Below are 19358 nucleotides of genomic sequence, written 5' to 3' on the forward strand. Positions count from 1 at the left end.
ACCTTGGACTCCAAAACAAGAAGATTCACTTATGCAACTGTAATAGAATAGACTTCAACTAGGGGGTACACCCGTGACATATGTCATTCTCTATTTATTCTTTATTTGTAGAAGTGTTTATGAAATATTCTGAGAGCGCTAGACAGGAAGTTATAAAATATTTTATGAGATCTGCACATGACTGATGGCAGAATGTCAGTACAACAATAAGGTCCCATTTAAATTCAAAGAGTGCTGGAAAATAATTCTTTGCAGAGTGATCTTCGTTTGATCAATGGTACTGTATTTGAAAGGCATTACTTGTGTCCGATCCTGCAAAGTGCTAAACATCTCCTGAGAAGTTCGGAGCATCATTTGTCAGCTCACGCTGACTTCCGTGGGAGCTACAGAAAGACGAGTGACAAGTGACAATTCATACTGCATGTGGAGACCAGGCGATCACTAATTAGAAATGCACTTTGCATTTAAATAGCTTTTTCCATCTAAAGATTTCAAATTGATTTACGAATATGGCCATAACTTTTCCTGTTTCACTGGTAGGTAGATTGAGGTACGGAAAGATGAGGTGACTCGGCCACACTGCAAGTCAGAAATCGAGCGGTGAATAAAACCATTGTTTCCTTACTCCCAGCCCTGTTCTCTTCTCATTAGATACACTGGGTATAATCCTGGCCCCAGGAAGTCAATGGCAAAACTCCCATAGACAGGCTTTCACCCACGGTCTCCCCCTTGTTCGGGTAATTTATAGCATGACGACTGACCTACAAATACTGATTCTAATATAACAAAATCTGTTATGAGAATCAACATTATTTACCAATTAAAATGATGCAAAACAAAGCTGTTAATATATGGCATTTAAGTTGATCCTAGGCTAGCAATTTTCATAAGTGATACAAAATCATACCATATATTACCTTCTTAATTTTTGTTTAACGTTCATCTTTTTTCCATGAGGCATATTAGGGTGCTGTTACAGAAAACTGCATCAGTGACACTCACTAACACTGCCCTCATTTACGTTAGGGAAGGAATCAGAGAAAGGACTGTGTAGTGACAAGAAAAAAAAATAAAAAATGAATATTCCCCAATTATGTGACTATCTAGCCTAGTCCAAGATAGGGAGACATAACCTACCTTGTTTTATTCTAAATTCAGCTCGCTGGCTTCTGGAGAGAAGTGAAAGGTTATTATATGGGTTTACTGGGAAAACCCAGATTTTATAAATAATTGCCTGTCAAACTGTTCAAGATAGACAAACATACAGCAGACCAACAAAAACATGATCTGTCATATTTCTGAGAGAAATGTATGTTGAGTCTTCATTCTCTGGGACTTTAAGTAGACCAGTAAAAACTAAGCGCCAGTATTTTTCCTTCTTATGCATATTTTAAAATGTAAAATGTGGGAGAGATACAGCTAAGGAAGGAATTTGGATTCCAGTACCCAGAGCCTGAAATGGTTTCTTCTGTCTATATGCCTGAAGATCGAAACCAAATACAATAAATGCTGGTGTCCTTTTAAAAAGTCTGGATGTTTACAGCAAGCATATAATTTTCCATGATTAGGGACGCCAAGAAAAATAAGAATGATGATAAAAAGAAAAGTTTAATCATACATTTCAACAAGCACAGATGGAACATCAGAAAACTTTTTTCTTTTTTAATATACTGTATTGTACACATTATTTTTAGTCCTTTACATACAGATTAATTCCAGAAGGACTGGCATGCAGCAGGTAAAAAAGGAGGCAGTTTATGGGTGGCAGAAATATTGGATGCACTGTGATTACATTTACAATGCTTCACAATTTTTTGATCACAAGGAAGAGACACGTTTTTAGTTTAATTTTTTTTCGCAAGTGGGTCCAGGTACTGTCCAATGAAAATGTTTATAAAGTATAAGACTGTATCAGAGAAGTGGCAGGAGTTGAAACCTCACATACTAAGCACAAAGGAGGAGACTGCTTACACTATATAGAAGTAATGCAGACAGTTGATCTCCTAGGTCTCCTGAGTGTTCTGTCTTTCTTAAAGGTTTACTTTAGTCTTTAAGGCCCTGACTCTGCTCTGGGATACACTAGCACTGACTTCTGTCCCAACGGGATGCCATAGGGGCACAGTAGCAGATTCTGATGCAGAATCTGCGCCTAAGCCTTTTTGTCTCCTCAAGCGTGACCTTGGTTACTTCTATATATGTACACTTTCCATGGGAAGAAATGAATGTGCTTGTGAGGATATCAAAGACTGGAAGAGCAGAGAAGGGAAGAGGGCTAAAGGGAGAGTCAGAGTTTGAAGAAACAAAACAAAACCCCAAAACAAACAAAAAGAAAAAAAAAAACAAAGCGGAGCAACAGAAATTAAAAATAAATAAGGGCCTGGATTTTCTCCCATTAACATTAACAGGATCAGGTCCGTACAGCAGAGCACTTAAGCAGGGCTGTAACTTTAAGTACTTGAGTAGTCCCATTGAAGTCAACAGAGCAATATGCTTAAAGTTATATACGTTTAAGTACCTTGTGAACTGGGGCCAAAAGGACAGATCCAATGATCATTAAAGTCAAAAGAAAGACTCCCACTGACTTCAGGGGAGAGAAGAGAATAAGAAAAGAGATTTCAATATTAAGAATTTACAGATTTCAGTGTAGATGCTCCTTGGGACTCTAAAAATACTAATATTTAACTGAAACAAGAAGACCTGAAGTCATTTACTTGAAGTCTTCCTATCTGAAAAGCCTTCTTATCTGAACTTAGCTCATCTCCCCTCCTATGCATCATCCTCACTGAAAAATCCCTTGTTTGGCTAGAGAGGGTATTATTCTTTTAGCATTGTCTAAAAAATTGATTTGAGAGGAATTAAATACAAAACAATGCAGTTTTACTTTTGAAAAAACAAGGAAAGCATAAATAATCATCCAAATCCTTGGCCTCTTTTTGCGTCAACCCTGCTTTACAAAACAACACATCTATTAAAACATACAGACTTCAAAAATAAAAAATGACACTGCACTTTAGATATGGGGGCTGACAGCAGTAAGCCCATTGCAAATTTCAAAATTGTGTGATCTGCATTCTTGTCCACCTACACACTATCCCAAACATCCTGCCATTAATTAGCTTAACATTCCAGCTAGTAAACAAGAATAACGATTGAGGGGGCTGGATTGAGGGGGCTGGAAAAAGAGACGGAGTCAGCCAGTAGATAGTCACAACAAACCAGCCCACTCACTGGTACACAGACACATTAGAGCTTATATTTTTTTTCTTCCATGGAGGGGAAAAGAAAATCACCTTAATATAACACTGCCTTTCCTGTCACTGCAGCCACATCCATATTAGCAGGCTAGAAAAGTCATCCCATTTCTGCGGTAGGCACTCTGTCAAAGAAAGAGAAAATCTGTAATGAATTATCACATCAACACAAACAAGGGAAGAAGGCAGAGCAAGGCAAGGCTTTCTTCCTGTTTTGTAGATTATTCTGGCTGCAATCTAATAGTGTGCTTAATCTGAACATTTCTGGTCGGGAAGCAATGAGCAACCACTTTGTCTATTAAAAAATCAGTGTGGTTAACAAGTGGTTAGTGATTCTATTTCAAGAGAGCAACAGATATACAAAAAGATGACATATTATTTTGTTAATTGCCTACAAAATATGTGGGGACAAAAATATACTATTATGCTGAATCTGTTTGTCCTTTAAAACCATGTGTTCTCTATTCACATCGCTCAGAATCACTTCTAACCTAAAAATCTTAATAGTCTATAAATTACTGACTCATTACAGCTTTTCCAGATTTAATTTATAGTCTGGGCCAAAAGCTATATAAACAGCCACTAGTATATCCTCCCCAAACCAAATTAAACTTAAAGGAGTTCTGTGCAGTACAGAAAACTTTGATCTCCCATATAGTGTAGCCTAGGATCAAGTCGTTCCACTGATAAAGAAATGGGAGGGTTAAACAGTAGTTGAGAAAGAGAATTTTAATAAGATATAGTGCTGTATCTTACTAATATATCTTCCGTATACTTTAAACATCTCCTCCTGAATTAATGCAGGAAGTTATGCCTCCTTTACACAAAAACTGGACACCACAAGTTTGAAGGGGATATTGTCAAGTTAAAATGCATATTGTTGAAAAATATTTCTTTATTTGTCATACTAATAACATCTTCAAAAATTAGAGAATTTTAAATGACTTTCGCCATGCATACTGTTGGTTTACTTTCTGTTTGTCACTCAGCTTGGAAAATGAAAATAGATTAGTGTGTTTCACTCTGCTTATACTCTAGTTCTTAATCAGGTTCACTTTCTGCCTCTTATGTAGAGCCACATAGGAACTGTCATATATGATCAGACCGTCTAGTGCAACATCCTATCTCTGGCAGTAGTTATAATCAGCTGCCTCACAAGAAAGGCTAAAATGACCATAGCGGATAATTATGCATAATCAGCATAATGCTCCAATGTGTGTGAGGAGTATGAGCAGACACTGTTGAGGAATATATTTATCTCCATATAGAACTTTTTTCTCCACTGAAGTTTTTGAAAAATGGTAGAAACATTTTTATTTTTCTTAGTTTTGGAAAACTTGGGACAGATTCTAATCTCAGTTCACAAAACCTAAATATGGTGCCTGTCATTTTAAATAGATGTCTCTTTAGTTGTACCTATCCATTGCCACCTTTGTGTTTCTCTGGGTGTTTATATATAAACTCTGAATTTATTTTCTAACTAATATGAGCATAATCAATTTCCCCTCTTTGGAACTGGATACTGAATAATGGTGTTAAATGAGTACAAGGGTTAGTGTCGAGTAACTTTTTGAAGTAAATGATATGTATACTGAATTTTAAGTGAATAGACTTAACACCACCAATCAATTTCTACAGAGAGAGATTTTCAGACACACTGAATATGCAGAGAGAAAACATGCCAGCTATTTACTGTAGCACCCTCTATCATACAAGTCAAATTACAATATACAGATTGAACAGTATTAAAATAAAAAAGAACATTAGTCAAAAGGATACACAGCCAGGCATCAGACAAGACAATACCACCACAAAACAAAAGACAATAAAAAAACCCAATACCCAAACATGAAATATACAAAAATAGGCCAGACAATAACTTTAATAAAAGGATACAATATATTCCCACAACCACAAGCATAAACTCCCAGGGAGTTTGGATCTACAGCTTGCCCAAACCATTATGGCTGGCATTTTGAAGTCCATGCAAAAATAATGCTTTAGTTCCTTGACCTCAATATTTTACAGAATTTATAACCACAGCGACAACCTTTAACACATAAATATAACATTTAGGGCTACTGTGCAGTTTACATTGAGATAAATGAACCTGAGACTAATGTTGGATTCACATGAAAGATAAATGGTTATATTCTGTCCTGTTGGGGAAAGGATTTTTGGCTGAAAGGCAGACTCAGGCTTGGCTGTGCTCACCTGGGAAATAATCAAGCTTAAAATTTTCCAGCATAGGCAACATTATATGGTTCCCTATACCCTAAAGAGGTCATTTTAGAAGCAAGTTTCAGAGCAGGGAAGACAACATCTTCACAAAAGCAGGACACTCCACTAGCCTATATTTAGCAATATATCATAGTTAGTGTCTACTATAGTTAGGGCTGCAAATAAGTTTCCTACTTAACTCCCTGTTTTCACTCATCCATCCTTAGGCTGAAATTTTCCATTCTTTAATCGCTGCCTGAAGCTGAATTTTTCTGGAAAGTCTGAACAAAATCCCTTCAGCTGTTTTGGAGTTCAGAGAGAATGAAAACAAAACACTTCTCCCTTCCAGTGCCTGCCAAAGTGATTTTCATCTATGCACATTTTATTGAATAACTTATTTATAAATGACAGGTTTCAGAGTAGCAGCCGTGTTAGTCTGTATCCGCAAAAAGAACAGGAGTACTTGTGGCACCTTTTAGAGACTAACAAATTTATTAGAGCATAAGCTTTCGTGGGCTACAACCCATATGCATCCGAAGAAGTGGGTTGTAGCCCACGAAAGCTTATGCTCTAATAAATTTGTTAATCTCTAAGGTGCCACAAGTACTCCTGTTCTTTTATTTATAAATGAGTGCCTCTCGTCCACAGTGGTCTCAAAGTAATTTACCTAAACATGGGCTGTACCTCCAACCTCATCCCAAAGAGAATGTTTCCGGAATGGGTCCTTTATAGCAGCAGGGAGCTTGAATCATCCGGTTCCAGAGGAAGACAGCACTTCTACCTAGTTCTGATATATCAGGACTTCACACCTTAACATCTAAACACTGTTATGCATAGGAAAGCTATTTTACAGGTATCTAAAATGTATTAGTCAGAATATTTATCTCTAAGGTCTATGACAGTTGGATTCACAGTATTGAAAGCCATAGCTCTCCAGGCCAAGATAGGTGAAAAACATTTTTGTTTTTTAAACAGGAGACCAACTATGGTGTGGCATAAAACAAAGGGTTTGGCCAGATTCTTATGTATAACAAGGCTACCTAATATCACTCTGGCAGCATACAGCGGTCTTGGTGTAAACGAAGATCTGGCCCTTTTTCTTCACTTGTTTGAGATGACTTGTAGAGCCAACCCCTGGCTTCCCACTTCTAAAGGCTGGTCCACACTAACCCCCCAGTTTGAACTAAGATACGCAACTTCAGCTACGTGAATAACGTAGCTGAAGTCGAAGTATCTTAGTTCGAACGACAAGGTACTTACCGCGGGTCCACTCGCGGCAGGCAGGCTCCCCCGTCGACTACACCTACTCCTCTCGCGGAGCAGGAGTACCAGTGTCGACGGCGAGCACTTCTGGGATCGATTTATCGCGTCTAGACAAGACGCGATAAATCGATCCCAGAAGATCGATTGCTTACCGCCGAACCCGGAGGTAAGTATAGACGTACCCTTAGTAACATGGCAATCCCAAACTCATGCCAATAAAACCTTTACACCACACTATAGCCTCATGTATCCTCTGTCAGGGCCGCCCAGAGGGGGGGCAAGTGGGGCAATTTGCCCCGGGCCCCACAGGGGCCCTGCGAGCCCTGGCCCAGTGGCGGTCCGGGTCTTCGGCGGCAGGGGGCCCTTCAGTGCTGCCGAAGATGCGGAGCGACTGAAGGGCCCCCTGCCGCCGAAGACCTGGACCGCCGCCGGGTGAGTACAACCGCCGCAGCTCCCCCGCTTTGCCCCAGGCCCCCTGAATCCTCTGGGCGGCCCTGTCCTCTGTATGTGTATCTTTCTTTCTTTCTTTCTTTCTTTAAAAGAGTCACATCATCAATCTCTTAGGAACAGTTACAGCCCTAAATTTATTTAAGCAGATTTATACTTGATAGCAAAAATGTCCTTCTCTAGAACTCGTACTGTTACTCAATAAATGTAAGTCACCTAGCAACTTGAGTTTTTATAAACAGTATGAAGTCACTGGCATTATTTCTATGTTTTGTCAGGAGGAGAAAGGGAAGATCACTGTTGTGCTATCTCTTAGTCATGTGCAAGCAACTCCATTCCTTTACCTTTGTTTGGATGAGAGAGGGCAGAACTGTTTGTCTAGCTACAAAATGGAAGCTGCATACTATTATGATGCAGATTTAGAAACCAAGCCTGAGAAACAGGTATTCTGTCAGGGACGGTACTTGGTCCTGCTAGTGAAGGCAGGGGACTGGACTCGATGACCTTTCAAGGTCCCTTCCAGTTCTATGAGATAGGTATATCTCCATCTAATAGGTATTCACCAAATGTCTACTTGAATGCTACAAAAAGGGGCTTTAATCTTTTTGCCCTACACGTTTTTCTTATTCACATTAGCGAGAGATGTGCAAAGAAACAAAGGGAAGAACACCACTCCTATCCCATAATAAGTGCCCAGGGTCATTCAGAATGGAACACAACTTACCGTACATCCAACGGCCATCGCGATGTCACTTTATTGAATCGGCGTCACCGGGTTTTTCAACCCAGACATATTGAAGCAGTGAGTCACAGAGGAGAGCCTGAACCAAACCCAAGAATTTGAATATTCCTGAATTTGTAAGAACTCCAGATCAGAATCCTAACACTGCTGGACAGACCCAGCTCTAGTTAAGTTCTATTATTGCATGAATTATTTCACTGAGGTAACATGATGCGAGAGAGACTGATACTAGGCTGAGAAAGAAACAGATGTGCCATGATTTTTGAATTGGTTGGTTGGGTTAAATCTTTCACATTTCTGAGTAGCACAACCCCGGTGTACATTCCAAGTGCTAAAGTATATTGGGCCAAATTCTCGACTGGAGTAACTCTGCAGTTCCATTTACTTCTGTGGAGATGCGCCAATTTATACCCGCAGAGAACCTGGTGCATTGTGTCACTGAAAAATTGTCTTTCTCTGAATTAAGGGCCCTTTCTATCCAAGTTGGGCAATAGCTTTTTCAAAACTAGAAGGCTTGCTTTCTTGTTGTCCTTGTGTATGTGGGTGGGCAAGTGATTTGATTACAAAGCGAATGGCGGATTGAGACACCAAAATCAAAGCAAAAGCCTTGGCTGAACTTCATTAGCAAGCATAAATACAAATAGGCTCCACATCTTGTTTGTGATATACCATGGGGCTTTCCTCCTTTTAATAATTTTGCTCTAACCTCTGATATTTGCATATATGTAAATTGAACCATGTGAGTTGAATTTGTCTCTGATGTGGGACTTGTATGGAAAACGTTTTCATTAAATATTTCTCCTTCTGCATTTTTACAATTTTATTGTGAAAATCAGGGAGGATTATATCTCAGACAGGGGAAGCCTCTATTTGAGAACAGTGGAGGGAGCCCTGTCCTCTAAGTAAGAGACATTCTTGGATCAGATACTGGCTGGCAGGATGGAAAAAAGGATGTATCATTAACTTTCATTCCATTCCAAATAACCTGGAACCCATAAAACAGAAAGATACTCTAATTTTAAATATGCTCTTTCCCCCCATTTCTTCTTTCCATTTTATTTGTGGAATGTTAACTTTGAAACTTCATAAGCCCCCAAATATCAAACAAGTCATTTTGGACAGATTCATAACTCTTTGAACATAGAAATGTCTACATTAAAAAAAACAGTGATTAAAAGGTTACTCTTCTAATTTCTCCAGCCTGCTTCATCAAACCACATGCAAAGAAGTGTCCGGTTATTTAGATATTACAATAAAAATTAACGTAAGGGGCTAAATATAAACAGCATTGTAGAAAAAAGAAAATCCATATGTCATATAGAATTAGTTGCTTCTGTTTAGGTCCAACTTAACCTATGTGGATATTAACTATCCTTACGAAAAATACATATAGATACAAAAGAAGTATAATACTGTATTCCTCTTCTTTAATTTATGACAATAGCAATTAAAGCTCTACTTCAACTACCCCATGTTAAATCAGTAGTCATAGCACAGATGTTTGATATTATTCCAAGTGTGTGTGTGTGTGTGTATTATTTATATAAGTGCCCAGTATATACTGTTGGCATTATACAAAAAATGAATAATAAATACCACATATGTATCCATGCGTGGCAATGCTGAGCCATCCAAATTCTGCTCTCTGCTGCATTCATGCATCCTTACTGATTTAATGTATGTTAGCACTGGATCGACAGTGCTGGAAAGTGTAGTATCGATCCATAAAATAGTGAGCTCACCAAAGTGACCCACCGATGTGCTTCAACCTAGTCCTAGTCACATCTAGGGGTAGGCAAAAACTTCAGCATTTGTGCCTATTTTTTCCTTGACTGTTGAGACTGCTAATAAGGGTCAATTTACAACAGTGGCTTCTGTGATGTGGATATTTGCCCGCTAGGAATTGGACCGAAAACACCAGCACATTTTATGAAGGCAACCACAAGCAAACACTGATAAAAGTGCAGCCTCGAAAAACCACCCTTCAACAATCCGTAACAAAATGCTTTTCACTGAAGTCAGTTCTGGGATTCCGCTTCCTGTCTATCTGCCAATGGTGTCAACATTTTAATAATCACACAGCACAGGGCTGCTGTATCGAGATGCACATGTACCCTACCCAAGTCTGTTAAAGAAAATAGCTTACACCCCAAATTCAAAGTAACTTAAAAAAACCACCATGTTTTCTGTTGCTGAGAATAACAATTACAAAAGCATTTTATTTTATTTTATTTTTAAACAAGAGACAAACTATGGCGTGGCAGAAAATAAAGGGTTTGGCCACATTCTTATTTACACCAGGGCTACTTGCTTACACCAAGGCTGTTGCTGAGAATAACAAAAAATCCCCAGTAACAGTCTCTGTTCATATATAGGACCTTTGAAAAACAAAGACCAAATTCTGATCTCAGTTACCCATTGACATTGCACAGGGAAAACAGTTGACTTTGGCTTGTCTATCAAATGCTGTTTTCAGGACTGTGCTGATATCCTCACAATGAAGGCAATTAAAGCAAAGGTATGATGGGATCTGCCGTAGTAAAAACCGGGGTGTGAGAGTAGGGTATCAATGTTTGCAAAAAGAAGAACAAGATTGGTAGGGAGAGAAACATCATTTTAAGTTTCTCAGAGGGTACTTTAAACAATGGAGAGTGAAGGAAAAAATTGAACTATAAAGCAAAACTTGGCAGCATAGTAAATTGCAAAACAAACATACTTTTCCAAAGTCCTTTCCATCATTGCCACCAACTTTAATAGACTTATTTGTCTGAGAAAGAAAAATTATTTTGCATTGTTAAAGAAAATGAGACATTGCTTAGTATACTGAAAAAAAAATCCTGCTCTGACTCTTATTTCATGTAGCCCAAAAACTTTCCCCCAGCACACAGTTTTCTTCAGGGGTGAGGTAGAGGAACCCTGTCCCCCAGGATTCAGAGTGGCTCCACCACTGCTTCTCCACCCAAACCACTACAGCAGCAGATCCAATAGGCCCACCCACTGCCCCAAAGTCTCTGTCCACAATAGCACACAAGGATCCCTCCCATGGAGCTTCACCCCACTGTATAAGAACATAAGAAATGGCCATACTGGGTCAGACCAATGGTCCATCTAACCCAGTATCCTGTCTTCTGACAGTGGCCAATGCCAGGTGCTTCAGAGGGAATGAACAGAACAGGCAATCATTGAGTGATCCATCCCGTTGTCCACTCCCAGCCTCTGGTATAAAAGTAGTATGCACCCCTGAGTGGGCTATCAAAAGCTTGGCCTGTCCAACACGGTACAACTGCAACAGGGACACTCTGTATCCATAAGGGTGTGGGGCAGAATTTTGCACCTTAACAATTTTACCTATTTATATCAAACTGGATTGATAAAGAGTGCTGGAGTGATATGCTGAAGTGTCCTCTTTTGATATTTCTCAACTTGTTGGATTTAACTGTACTGCAACCATAACATATGTGTGGGAAGTTTATTAGATCTGAGAATGAGGTTAAAGTTTTGAGACACCTGGGGAGGAGAACTTTAATATATGGTTGGATTCTGAAAACTACCGTTTATAACTCAGAGCACTGTGTAGAGACTTAGTCACAGAACTCCCATGTGAAAATGTACTGCGAACTTTTGGACCTCCTTGGACTTGTGACACAGATTAATTCTACATGAAATGGCCTGACTGGACTCCTCTCCAAGGACAGATACTTTTGGTCTTTCAAAGTTTCATTTTAGTTGCTGAAGGGGCTCAGGCTGTTACTCTGGCCAGCACAGAAAAGAGTTTAATTTTTCTAGATGGCACTATGCCTCACAATCCCTGCTTGTGTACTGAAAACAATTTTCTTGGTAGCGAGACAGTGTGGTCCCATGACTTGAACACAGGGGTACAAGCCAGGAAGTGTTGGGCTCCAATCCCAGCTCTGACACTTACTTGTTGTGTGGCCTCAGACAAACCACTTAACTCTTTTTTGTTTCTATTCCCCCCATCTTTGAAATGGGAATACTACCACTCACCAAGCCCAGTTCTGAGGACTGATTGATTACAGAGCTAATGTTTGCATAGCACTGAAAATACAGCATGCTATATAATTATTATTTTTATTAGATTATTTCTTCCCATCAGTTCTTATGTCTGAAATACTACATTTACGGAGGCAGATGTTGAAATCAGCAGCTACTGAATTAGAGGAATGGAACTTTGTTTGAAATGAATTAACTGGTTTAGGGAAAACAATAGCTTATAAAAGGCCTTTACCTTTACTCAATCATTTCTTGGGATTTGATTAACTCCTTTTTAAATGTTAAACTGAAACACAGTATCCACAGATATCTTGCAACATATTCCCCCACTCCCCCAAAATGTATTCTATGAATGATGCATTCAATATATGTAATTTTGTATTCTTCCTTTAATCCGATGAATCATTTTAGCTGGGAAAATAAGACCCCGTCCAATAGCAGAGTGCAGAAAGTTGTTCTGCAAACAGAGAAATTTTCTCAGGCTCCAAGGCTGTTGCTGGTAGAAGCATTTGGGTGCGGCCAGTTCTATTACTGGTCAGCACTCGTTACTGACTGATGCACTCTGTTTCCAGTGGGGTTCTTGTTCACCATAGCAGTGGGAGGTAAGAGGAGTTAAGGTAATGCATCGGTGGTTGCCAGTGGAGGAGATGGGAAGAAAAAAAGCAAAAGAAATATACTATTTCAATCAAAGTCAGAAATTTGTAGAAGTGGTTTTGGTCTCAAATATAGCAAAAATATTTATCCAAGAAACTCCTACTCGGGTGCGAACATCCTACTTCGAGTGGGATTTTATTTGGCAAAGTGCTGTGAAAGAGTGGAAGCTAATACAGAGCATGTCTATAAACAAATATATTTATTTAGTACAGATTGACACATTCACTAGAGTATTTCAATGATTACACGTGTAAAACTATTTCCTATAGTGGTTTCCTTTTGTGATTCTGCTAATTTATTCAATTCCACCCAATTTTCATGCATTGAATGTTATGAGCTATTTCAGCCACCCAGACTGAAATGTGCATTTGGAGACTACGTGCCTGTTTTTACATTTAATCATCTACACATAATTATTTGGTAGTATTAGGATTTGAACTCAAATGGAAGCCAACCAACATTTTAGTAGCTTAAAAAAATCATACCAAATGAATTCTACCCTGAGGAGAAGAATTAAGAGCCAAATCCTAAGCACCTTTACTCATGTTTTATTCACCCCTCTCAGGCAAAACTTGCATAGACTGCAGTTAGACTGATTAAAAACAAAGGAACACACATTCTGCAATCCTTACTCAGGAAAAACTCCCTTTGATATTAATAGGAAGGAATTTTACCAGCATAAAGACTGTGGTATTTGGTCCTGAGTAAGATTTCAGGATTAGTTTCTAAAATGGAACCAAATCTATCTTTCATAAGTATTTCTATACCACCCATTGCTGTAGACTAAGCACTGATGTAATTTATCCTGTAATACTAATCTTTTACCAGAAGTATACATTACTTTGTGACATTTGTAACATTTTAATTTGAGATGGACTGAAACCTAAACATGACACCTGACTCTCCTTGAACTATGGGAGAGTTTGGATCCAGTTCTGAACTTTCTTTGTCGTTGCTATGCAATGGGCCAGAACAGGAACACCACATCCAAATATCTGCAGCCTTTACAGCTAAGGCCCATTTCTAAATTAAACTCTAATCAGACTATATTCTACTAGAATGATTTGACCTTCAATTATACTTGGCACTTCTAATTAAGTGTTGAGGGTTACGTTTTATGTGCTATATGCACAGTACTTTACCTACTGTGTGCACAATACAACATACCAATTAAAAATGTGAAGGACAACACTGGTGGGACATCAACTCATCTATTCTGCAAGTTTCCTTCTGATCGTTGACAACCATAACAAAATCTCTCTCCCTTAAACAACCACCCAAATTAATTTAGCCTTGCTCAAGTATCTTTTCTGTTGACACACCAGACTAGAGAGTATTACAAGTCAAAGTAATGAAAAGTACATAGTTGTGCAAACACAATATCTAAGCACTGGATCATGGGATAAAAACAGTCTAAAATATAGATAAATTGGCATACTGCAAAATGTATGTGAAGAGACGACCACCTCAATAATAAAAATGATCAGCTTCTCCACAGATACTGGCTGATCCACTGACTGGGCCTTTGTGATAATGTCCCATGCTTTTCACCATCTCCTACCAGCATATAACTAAGATCTCAATACCAAGATATGCTCAAGAAACACCTGCATCTATTTTGTTAAGGACCAGATTTTGGATTGCTCTTTTACAGATGTGCAAGTCAGGGAGGGCAAAAAGAGTATTTTCCCATTTCCACAACTCATGCTGTGGATCATAGTTACAGTCTCTATGCTTCCTGAAGTACAGTGACTGCCCCCTGCTAGTACCCCTTGGTCTGCAAGCCATCCCCAAAGGGGAAGTGTCATGGCTCCTCCCTCTACCCAACACTAGCAAGTGGAGCTGGCTAGCTGCAGAGAGGAGTGCCTGCTTCACTCCTTTAAGTGGTGGCACTGCAGGAGTGCTCCTCAATGTGTACTTGGGAGCTGAAAACATGGCAGGTTGCTGCACAAGGAAGCATCAACAGAACCACACAGAGATACAAAAGAATCTTTGTTGTACCCAATCCAAAGAGGAAGACCAAAAAAAAAAAAAAAGAGACTCCGAAAATTTCTTAGGTATAACTACACCTCTCAGAATCCAGGATAGTAAGTCACTCATGGATGAAAGGGAAGAAGGGTGATGGGCTCTCATGTGAGGAAGGCTAGGCTCCTATCTTCATGAGGGACCATCCCCATTCATAAACTGGTGAAGTTGCCTGAGAAGATGGGGGAAAGATGCCATCCCACTCCCTCTGATCTGGTTCAAGTTATCCATAAACTTTCCAAGTGTCTGCCTGTTTTTCTACCATTTCTAATTTGTCCATCATTTTCGTAACATATCTAAGTTGTTCTGCTGAGCCATTCACTTCAACATCCCCCTCCCATTTACTGTATTTGCTATGTTAGTCATTACTTAACTGCACCTTCTTTCGAAGTGTCTGGGACTGGCCAATGTCAGGGACAGGGTAGTGGACTAGATGGACCCATTAGTTTGATCCATCATGGCAAAATCTATGCTCTTATACAAAACTAGCCACTAAATATTTCTTTTGTATACAGTATTACAGCAGAAATGCATAAGTTTAAATCTACAACTAGTATTTGTCTAGCAACAAACTGGCTGGGCTGTGAGATTCCCCTGGCTGACTGCCATTGTTCAATCATTTAAATATAGGTTTATGAATGGGGAGAGATGGATTACCCACTCATAACTCCATCAAGGGCTTGCAGTGATATCAGAACCCATTTTTTAAAATCATATATTGCAAAATATTTAAATCCCATAGGAAAGATTTTTTTTAAATAAGTACTTCTTTGATGTAAGAACATTTTGATTTGTGTGCATGCTGACACCAGAACAGCTCGATTACTGTGTGTGTTCATTTATCATGAGTGCAAAGTTGATCTCATTAGGCTGTGGGATTATTGCAGCAAGTATCTTTCACATACACTAATTACACTGACAGCAATTACTTCATTTGAGATTTTGGGTAAGCAAAAACAGTAAGCAAGTACTGTAAGTATGATCACTTATTTTCTCAATAAAGAACACTTAATTAAGTTGAATCCCAAAAGGTAAGTTTTGTTTAATTTAAAAAAAAAAAGGGGGGGGGGGAGCCATTTCTTGAGCCACATTGAACTTTCTACTTTCACAGTAAAACATACAGGGACCCTGTGGATCCAGGCTTGGGGCAGAGAAAGGGTGTGGTGCTTAAACTGCATTATTCCCTGTGATGGTGCAGCTCCCTTTTCCCTTGCTTTTTTTTGCGGCACAATGGCTTGTGGTAAGGCTGGAGTGTCAAGTCCAGGCTTTCAGCCCTACAGTAGCTCTGGATTTCCTGGCTTTTGTGGGTTTAAATCAGACCCTTAACATTACTTATATGCATTTGTTTTGGGTAATTGACATTAATTTTCAGGTTGCATCACTGGCATCAATCAGCAAGCTTCTCCAAGGACTGGAGTTAAGGGGCCACAATAAAGGGTAAGAGATTGTTTCTTTTGTTTTATTTCTGGAAACATTTTAACTACCATATACTTTTCCAGTTGCTGTTATATTCATTTTGCATAATGCAGTATAAAATGTTAGCATCTGTCTTGCTGAAAAGATTATTTTGGCATTTCTGCAAATGACCTGGATCTGGAGAGTCTGGTGATAATCAACATCTCTGCAAAGTCAAGTTGATACACTGGACCTACATAACGCTAAAACAGCAGAAGATTGCTTTTCAGGAAGATACATTGCCAGCTACAGATGTTTTCCATATGCAACGTGGAAAGTCACAGACCCCCACTCATCAGTGGTCTCGCGTCGTAGAACACATCTACAGACAACACTGCTGTAAGTAACATTCAGCAGCAGCCTCCATTACCATGTAGTGCGGAGGAACAAGTAGATTTTCATTGCACAAGGTAGGAGAATGCACTAGTGCAGTCTGTGTATTGTGACAATTCTGACATTTTCAACCTCCTATTTTGCTTGTGTACTGCATACCTATTCAGGTGATGGGTCAACAGAGGCGAACGTGATCTTCTGAGGCTAAAATGACAAAATCATCTTACTCTGAAGATGGGTTAACTATTGCAGGAGATCACTTCAAGGTTTCAATGCTGCAAATCAGCAGTTGGCGTTCAACAAGAGCCCTACAAAAAATCCTCATGAAAATGGAGCAGAACCCTGTGCTGTATGAATTACTGAGTCTGCAGTGAGGAGGACCTAAGGGAATTCAATAAGGCTAGTTCTATTTTGCCAGCAAAATAGTGCAAAGTCAGATGTGAAAGCCTACCTGAGGTCCTCCATAACACACGTATTTTGGGGTAGGGAGCAGTCCATGGTTACACCCACACTTCATGTCATCAGGGCCAATGCATACTGCATATACAATTAAAATGTACTTCAATACAGAGCCAGATCTTCGAAAGAGCACAGAGTTATATTTTCAAGTGCTCAATATCGACAACTGGGGCAAGATTTTCAAAAGAGCTCAGCTCCCACTTAGGCACCAAAATAAGAACCAGATTTTCAAAACCACTCAGCACCCAAAGCTCCCATTTGTGATACACATGGCCAGATTTTCAGAAGAGCACAGTGTCCAAAGTGCACCCAATGTGCTGCATTCTTCTGCAAATCCGACCACTTGTTTTAGTGCCTAAATGGGAGCTGAGCTCTTCTGAAAATCTGGCCCTGAATGTGGATGCTGAATGCTTTTGAAAATTCTGCCTATAGCATATCCATTTTGGGTCTGTATGTCCACAACTACACAAAAATATACAATTGGCTTGGCTCAGAGGAAAGAAAAATTAAACAACACCAAAAATGCTTCAGGTAAAAACAGTTTATTGACGGAAGCCTTCTGCTTCCGTCAATACTGCAGAATCTGAGAAACTATTTTTAGCCTGAGGCAATATTGTACTATTAGCGTCCTCCAGGCTAGGCAATAATTGTAAAGCCAGACATATTTAGTAATGTACATATTTTACCGTATAATAATTGGCACCATAGCTATAAAATTTAAAACTATGCTGGAGATTCTCATAGCAGACTAGAGGTTTTAGTCATGCTACTCTCAAATGGAACTGCGTGGTTAAATCCCCTAAGTCGGCTTTGAAATTCTCAAACAATATCTCCTTTGAATTTTATTCTGCCTTCTTTCCCTTTTCTTTTCCCTTTTTTCTTCTATACCTTGTTGCACTTTTTCACCAGTCTGTCATTTCATCTCTGTTTGCCCCCCTCAGACTAATTGTCTAGAATATGTAAAGCATTCATCTTAACTGAAATCTTCTCTAACTCATCTTTCTTCAGGATATTTTCTTTTCTTAGGCAGCTCTTTTTCCTGTTTTCCCCTCTATGCCTCTATAGTTACTTTTAAAATCCTTTATCCCAGTGTGCCTCTCCCACACCTTAGTTAAACCTCTCCCTCTATTTGTCTCTCTATCCTTTCACATCACTTCAGTCAGCCCAACCCTGCTTACAAGCCTCCACGTCTCAATCTCTCCTTCCCTTTCCGTCTCCACCATTATTATTATTATTGTGTCTCAGTGACGCTTGTATCATCACTCACTCCTGCTTCTCCCATATTCTCTCCCCACTTCTTCCAGGTCTCCTCTCCTGTAGTTCCTGGATCTTACTGGCACCACCCAAGAGTGGGGCCGCACTGTGACTGGATCCTAGACAACACCTGCTTTATCCTCTCCTGCAGCCAGTTCTAGTTCTACTGTAGAGCCATATTGCTAGATCTGCAGAAAATTGGACTTATTGCTTGTCATGTGGAGCAGGAGGGCTGTGGCAGCAGAAAAAGGAGCACTGAGAATGGAGGAGAGTTTAACCATCTAGTAAAGGGTCAGGATGATTATAAAAGGAACATTTTTGGAGGGGGCGGCTAGATATTTTTCATGGGGGAACTGGAGACAGTTTGAAAGCAGAGGAGTTTGGGCACTTCGGATGTGGATTTCGTGAGTTTTGCAATCTGGAGCAGGTCACATTGCTTGTGGAGAGCCAGCAGCCGGGGAGGGTATTGGTAGCTGGGGTAGGTGGGGTGCAAGATTTTCTAGGGTTGCTGACACATAGAAGCAGCCAGTCCGCTCCTTCTCCCTGTGCTCTGAGGATGGGGGCTCTGGGACACTTGAGGTTGGCTCATTAGTTTTCTCCTTCTTGTGTTACAGGGATGGGGTTCCATAGCAGAGAGCCCCCAAAGCACAAGGAAGCTGCACACTCCCCACATATGTAGGTTCAGCCTTAGAACCCAAACATCAATGGAGAATGCAGTTTTCTTGTTATTGGGCCCTTTGCTTAAGGAGAAAAAACAGTGGGGGAAAAAAGACATACACCTGATGCCCAAGGAAAGCATGTTTGTGCCTAATCCACTGCAAAAACTGGTCAAGAACAGTTCATATTCCTGAAAATATCCCCCCATAAATGCTTCTGATGTCAGTGAAAAATTGGAGCTTCCACCACAGAGCTGCTGGCCTCATAGCTTGGCCCTGCTCTGGAACTAGACTAATTCACAAACTGCACTTTATAGCAAGTTTCTATTTGTTTTTCATGAATCAGTGTTACTTGGTTGTCTGCACCATTTCCCTTTTCCTTTATCTTCAGCCCTCATGGGTATGAGTCAATGAGAACTGTGTAATTAAATCTTATGGAACTCTTTGAAAATGCAAAGATGTCATATACCAGGGTATTCGCTCTGGGTGAAATTCACCCCTCCAAATAGAGTTTAGATGGTGCAAAGCCTTCTACTGGCTCTCTGCTCAGGGGTGAATTTCACCCACTGGGCAATCAATTCTAAGTCG

General features: G+C 39.7%; 1 protein-coding gene across 4 annotated transcripts in view; it reads right to left on the minus strand.

The window, feature by feature from the left end:
* Positions 1-2324: 2324 nt before the first annotated feature.
* Positions 2325-19358, minus strand: part of SUPT3H (SPT3 homolog, SAGA and STAGA complex component) — a 465872-nt gene continuing 448838 nt past the window's right edge. For all 4 annotated transcript variants that reach the window (XM_065400530.1, XM_065400529.1, XM_065400531.1 and 1 more), the window contains one exon: positions 2325-3376. In XM_065400530.1, coding sequence (XP_065256602.1) covers positions 3335-3376 — 42 coding nt within the window. In that variant the 3' untranslated portion in view covers positions 2325-3334. The remainder of the gene's footprint in view (positions 3377-19358) is intronic.

The sequence above is a fragment of the Emys orbicularis genome, chromosome 3, assembly GCF_028017835.1.
Source record: "Emys orbicularis isolate rEmyOrb1 chromosome 3, rEmyOrb1.hap1, whole genome shotgun sequence".
NCBI classification, from domain to species: Eukaryota; Metazoa; Chordata; order Testudines; family Emydidae; genus Emys; species Emys orbicularis.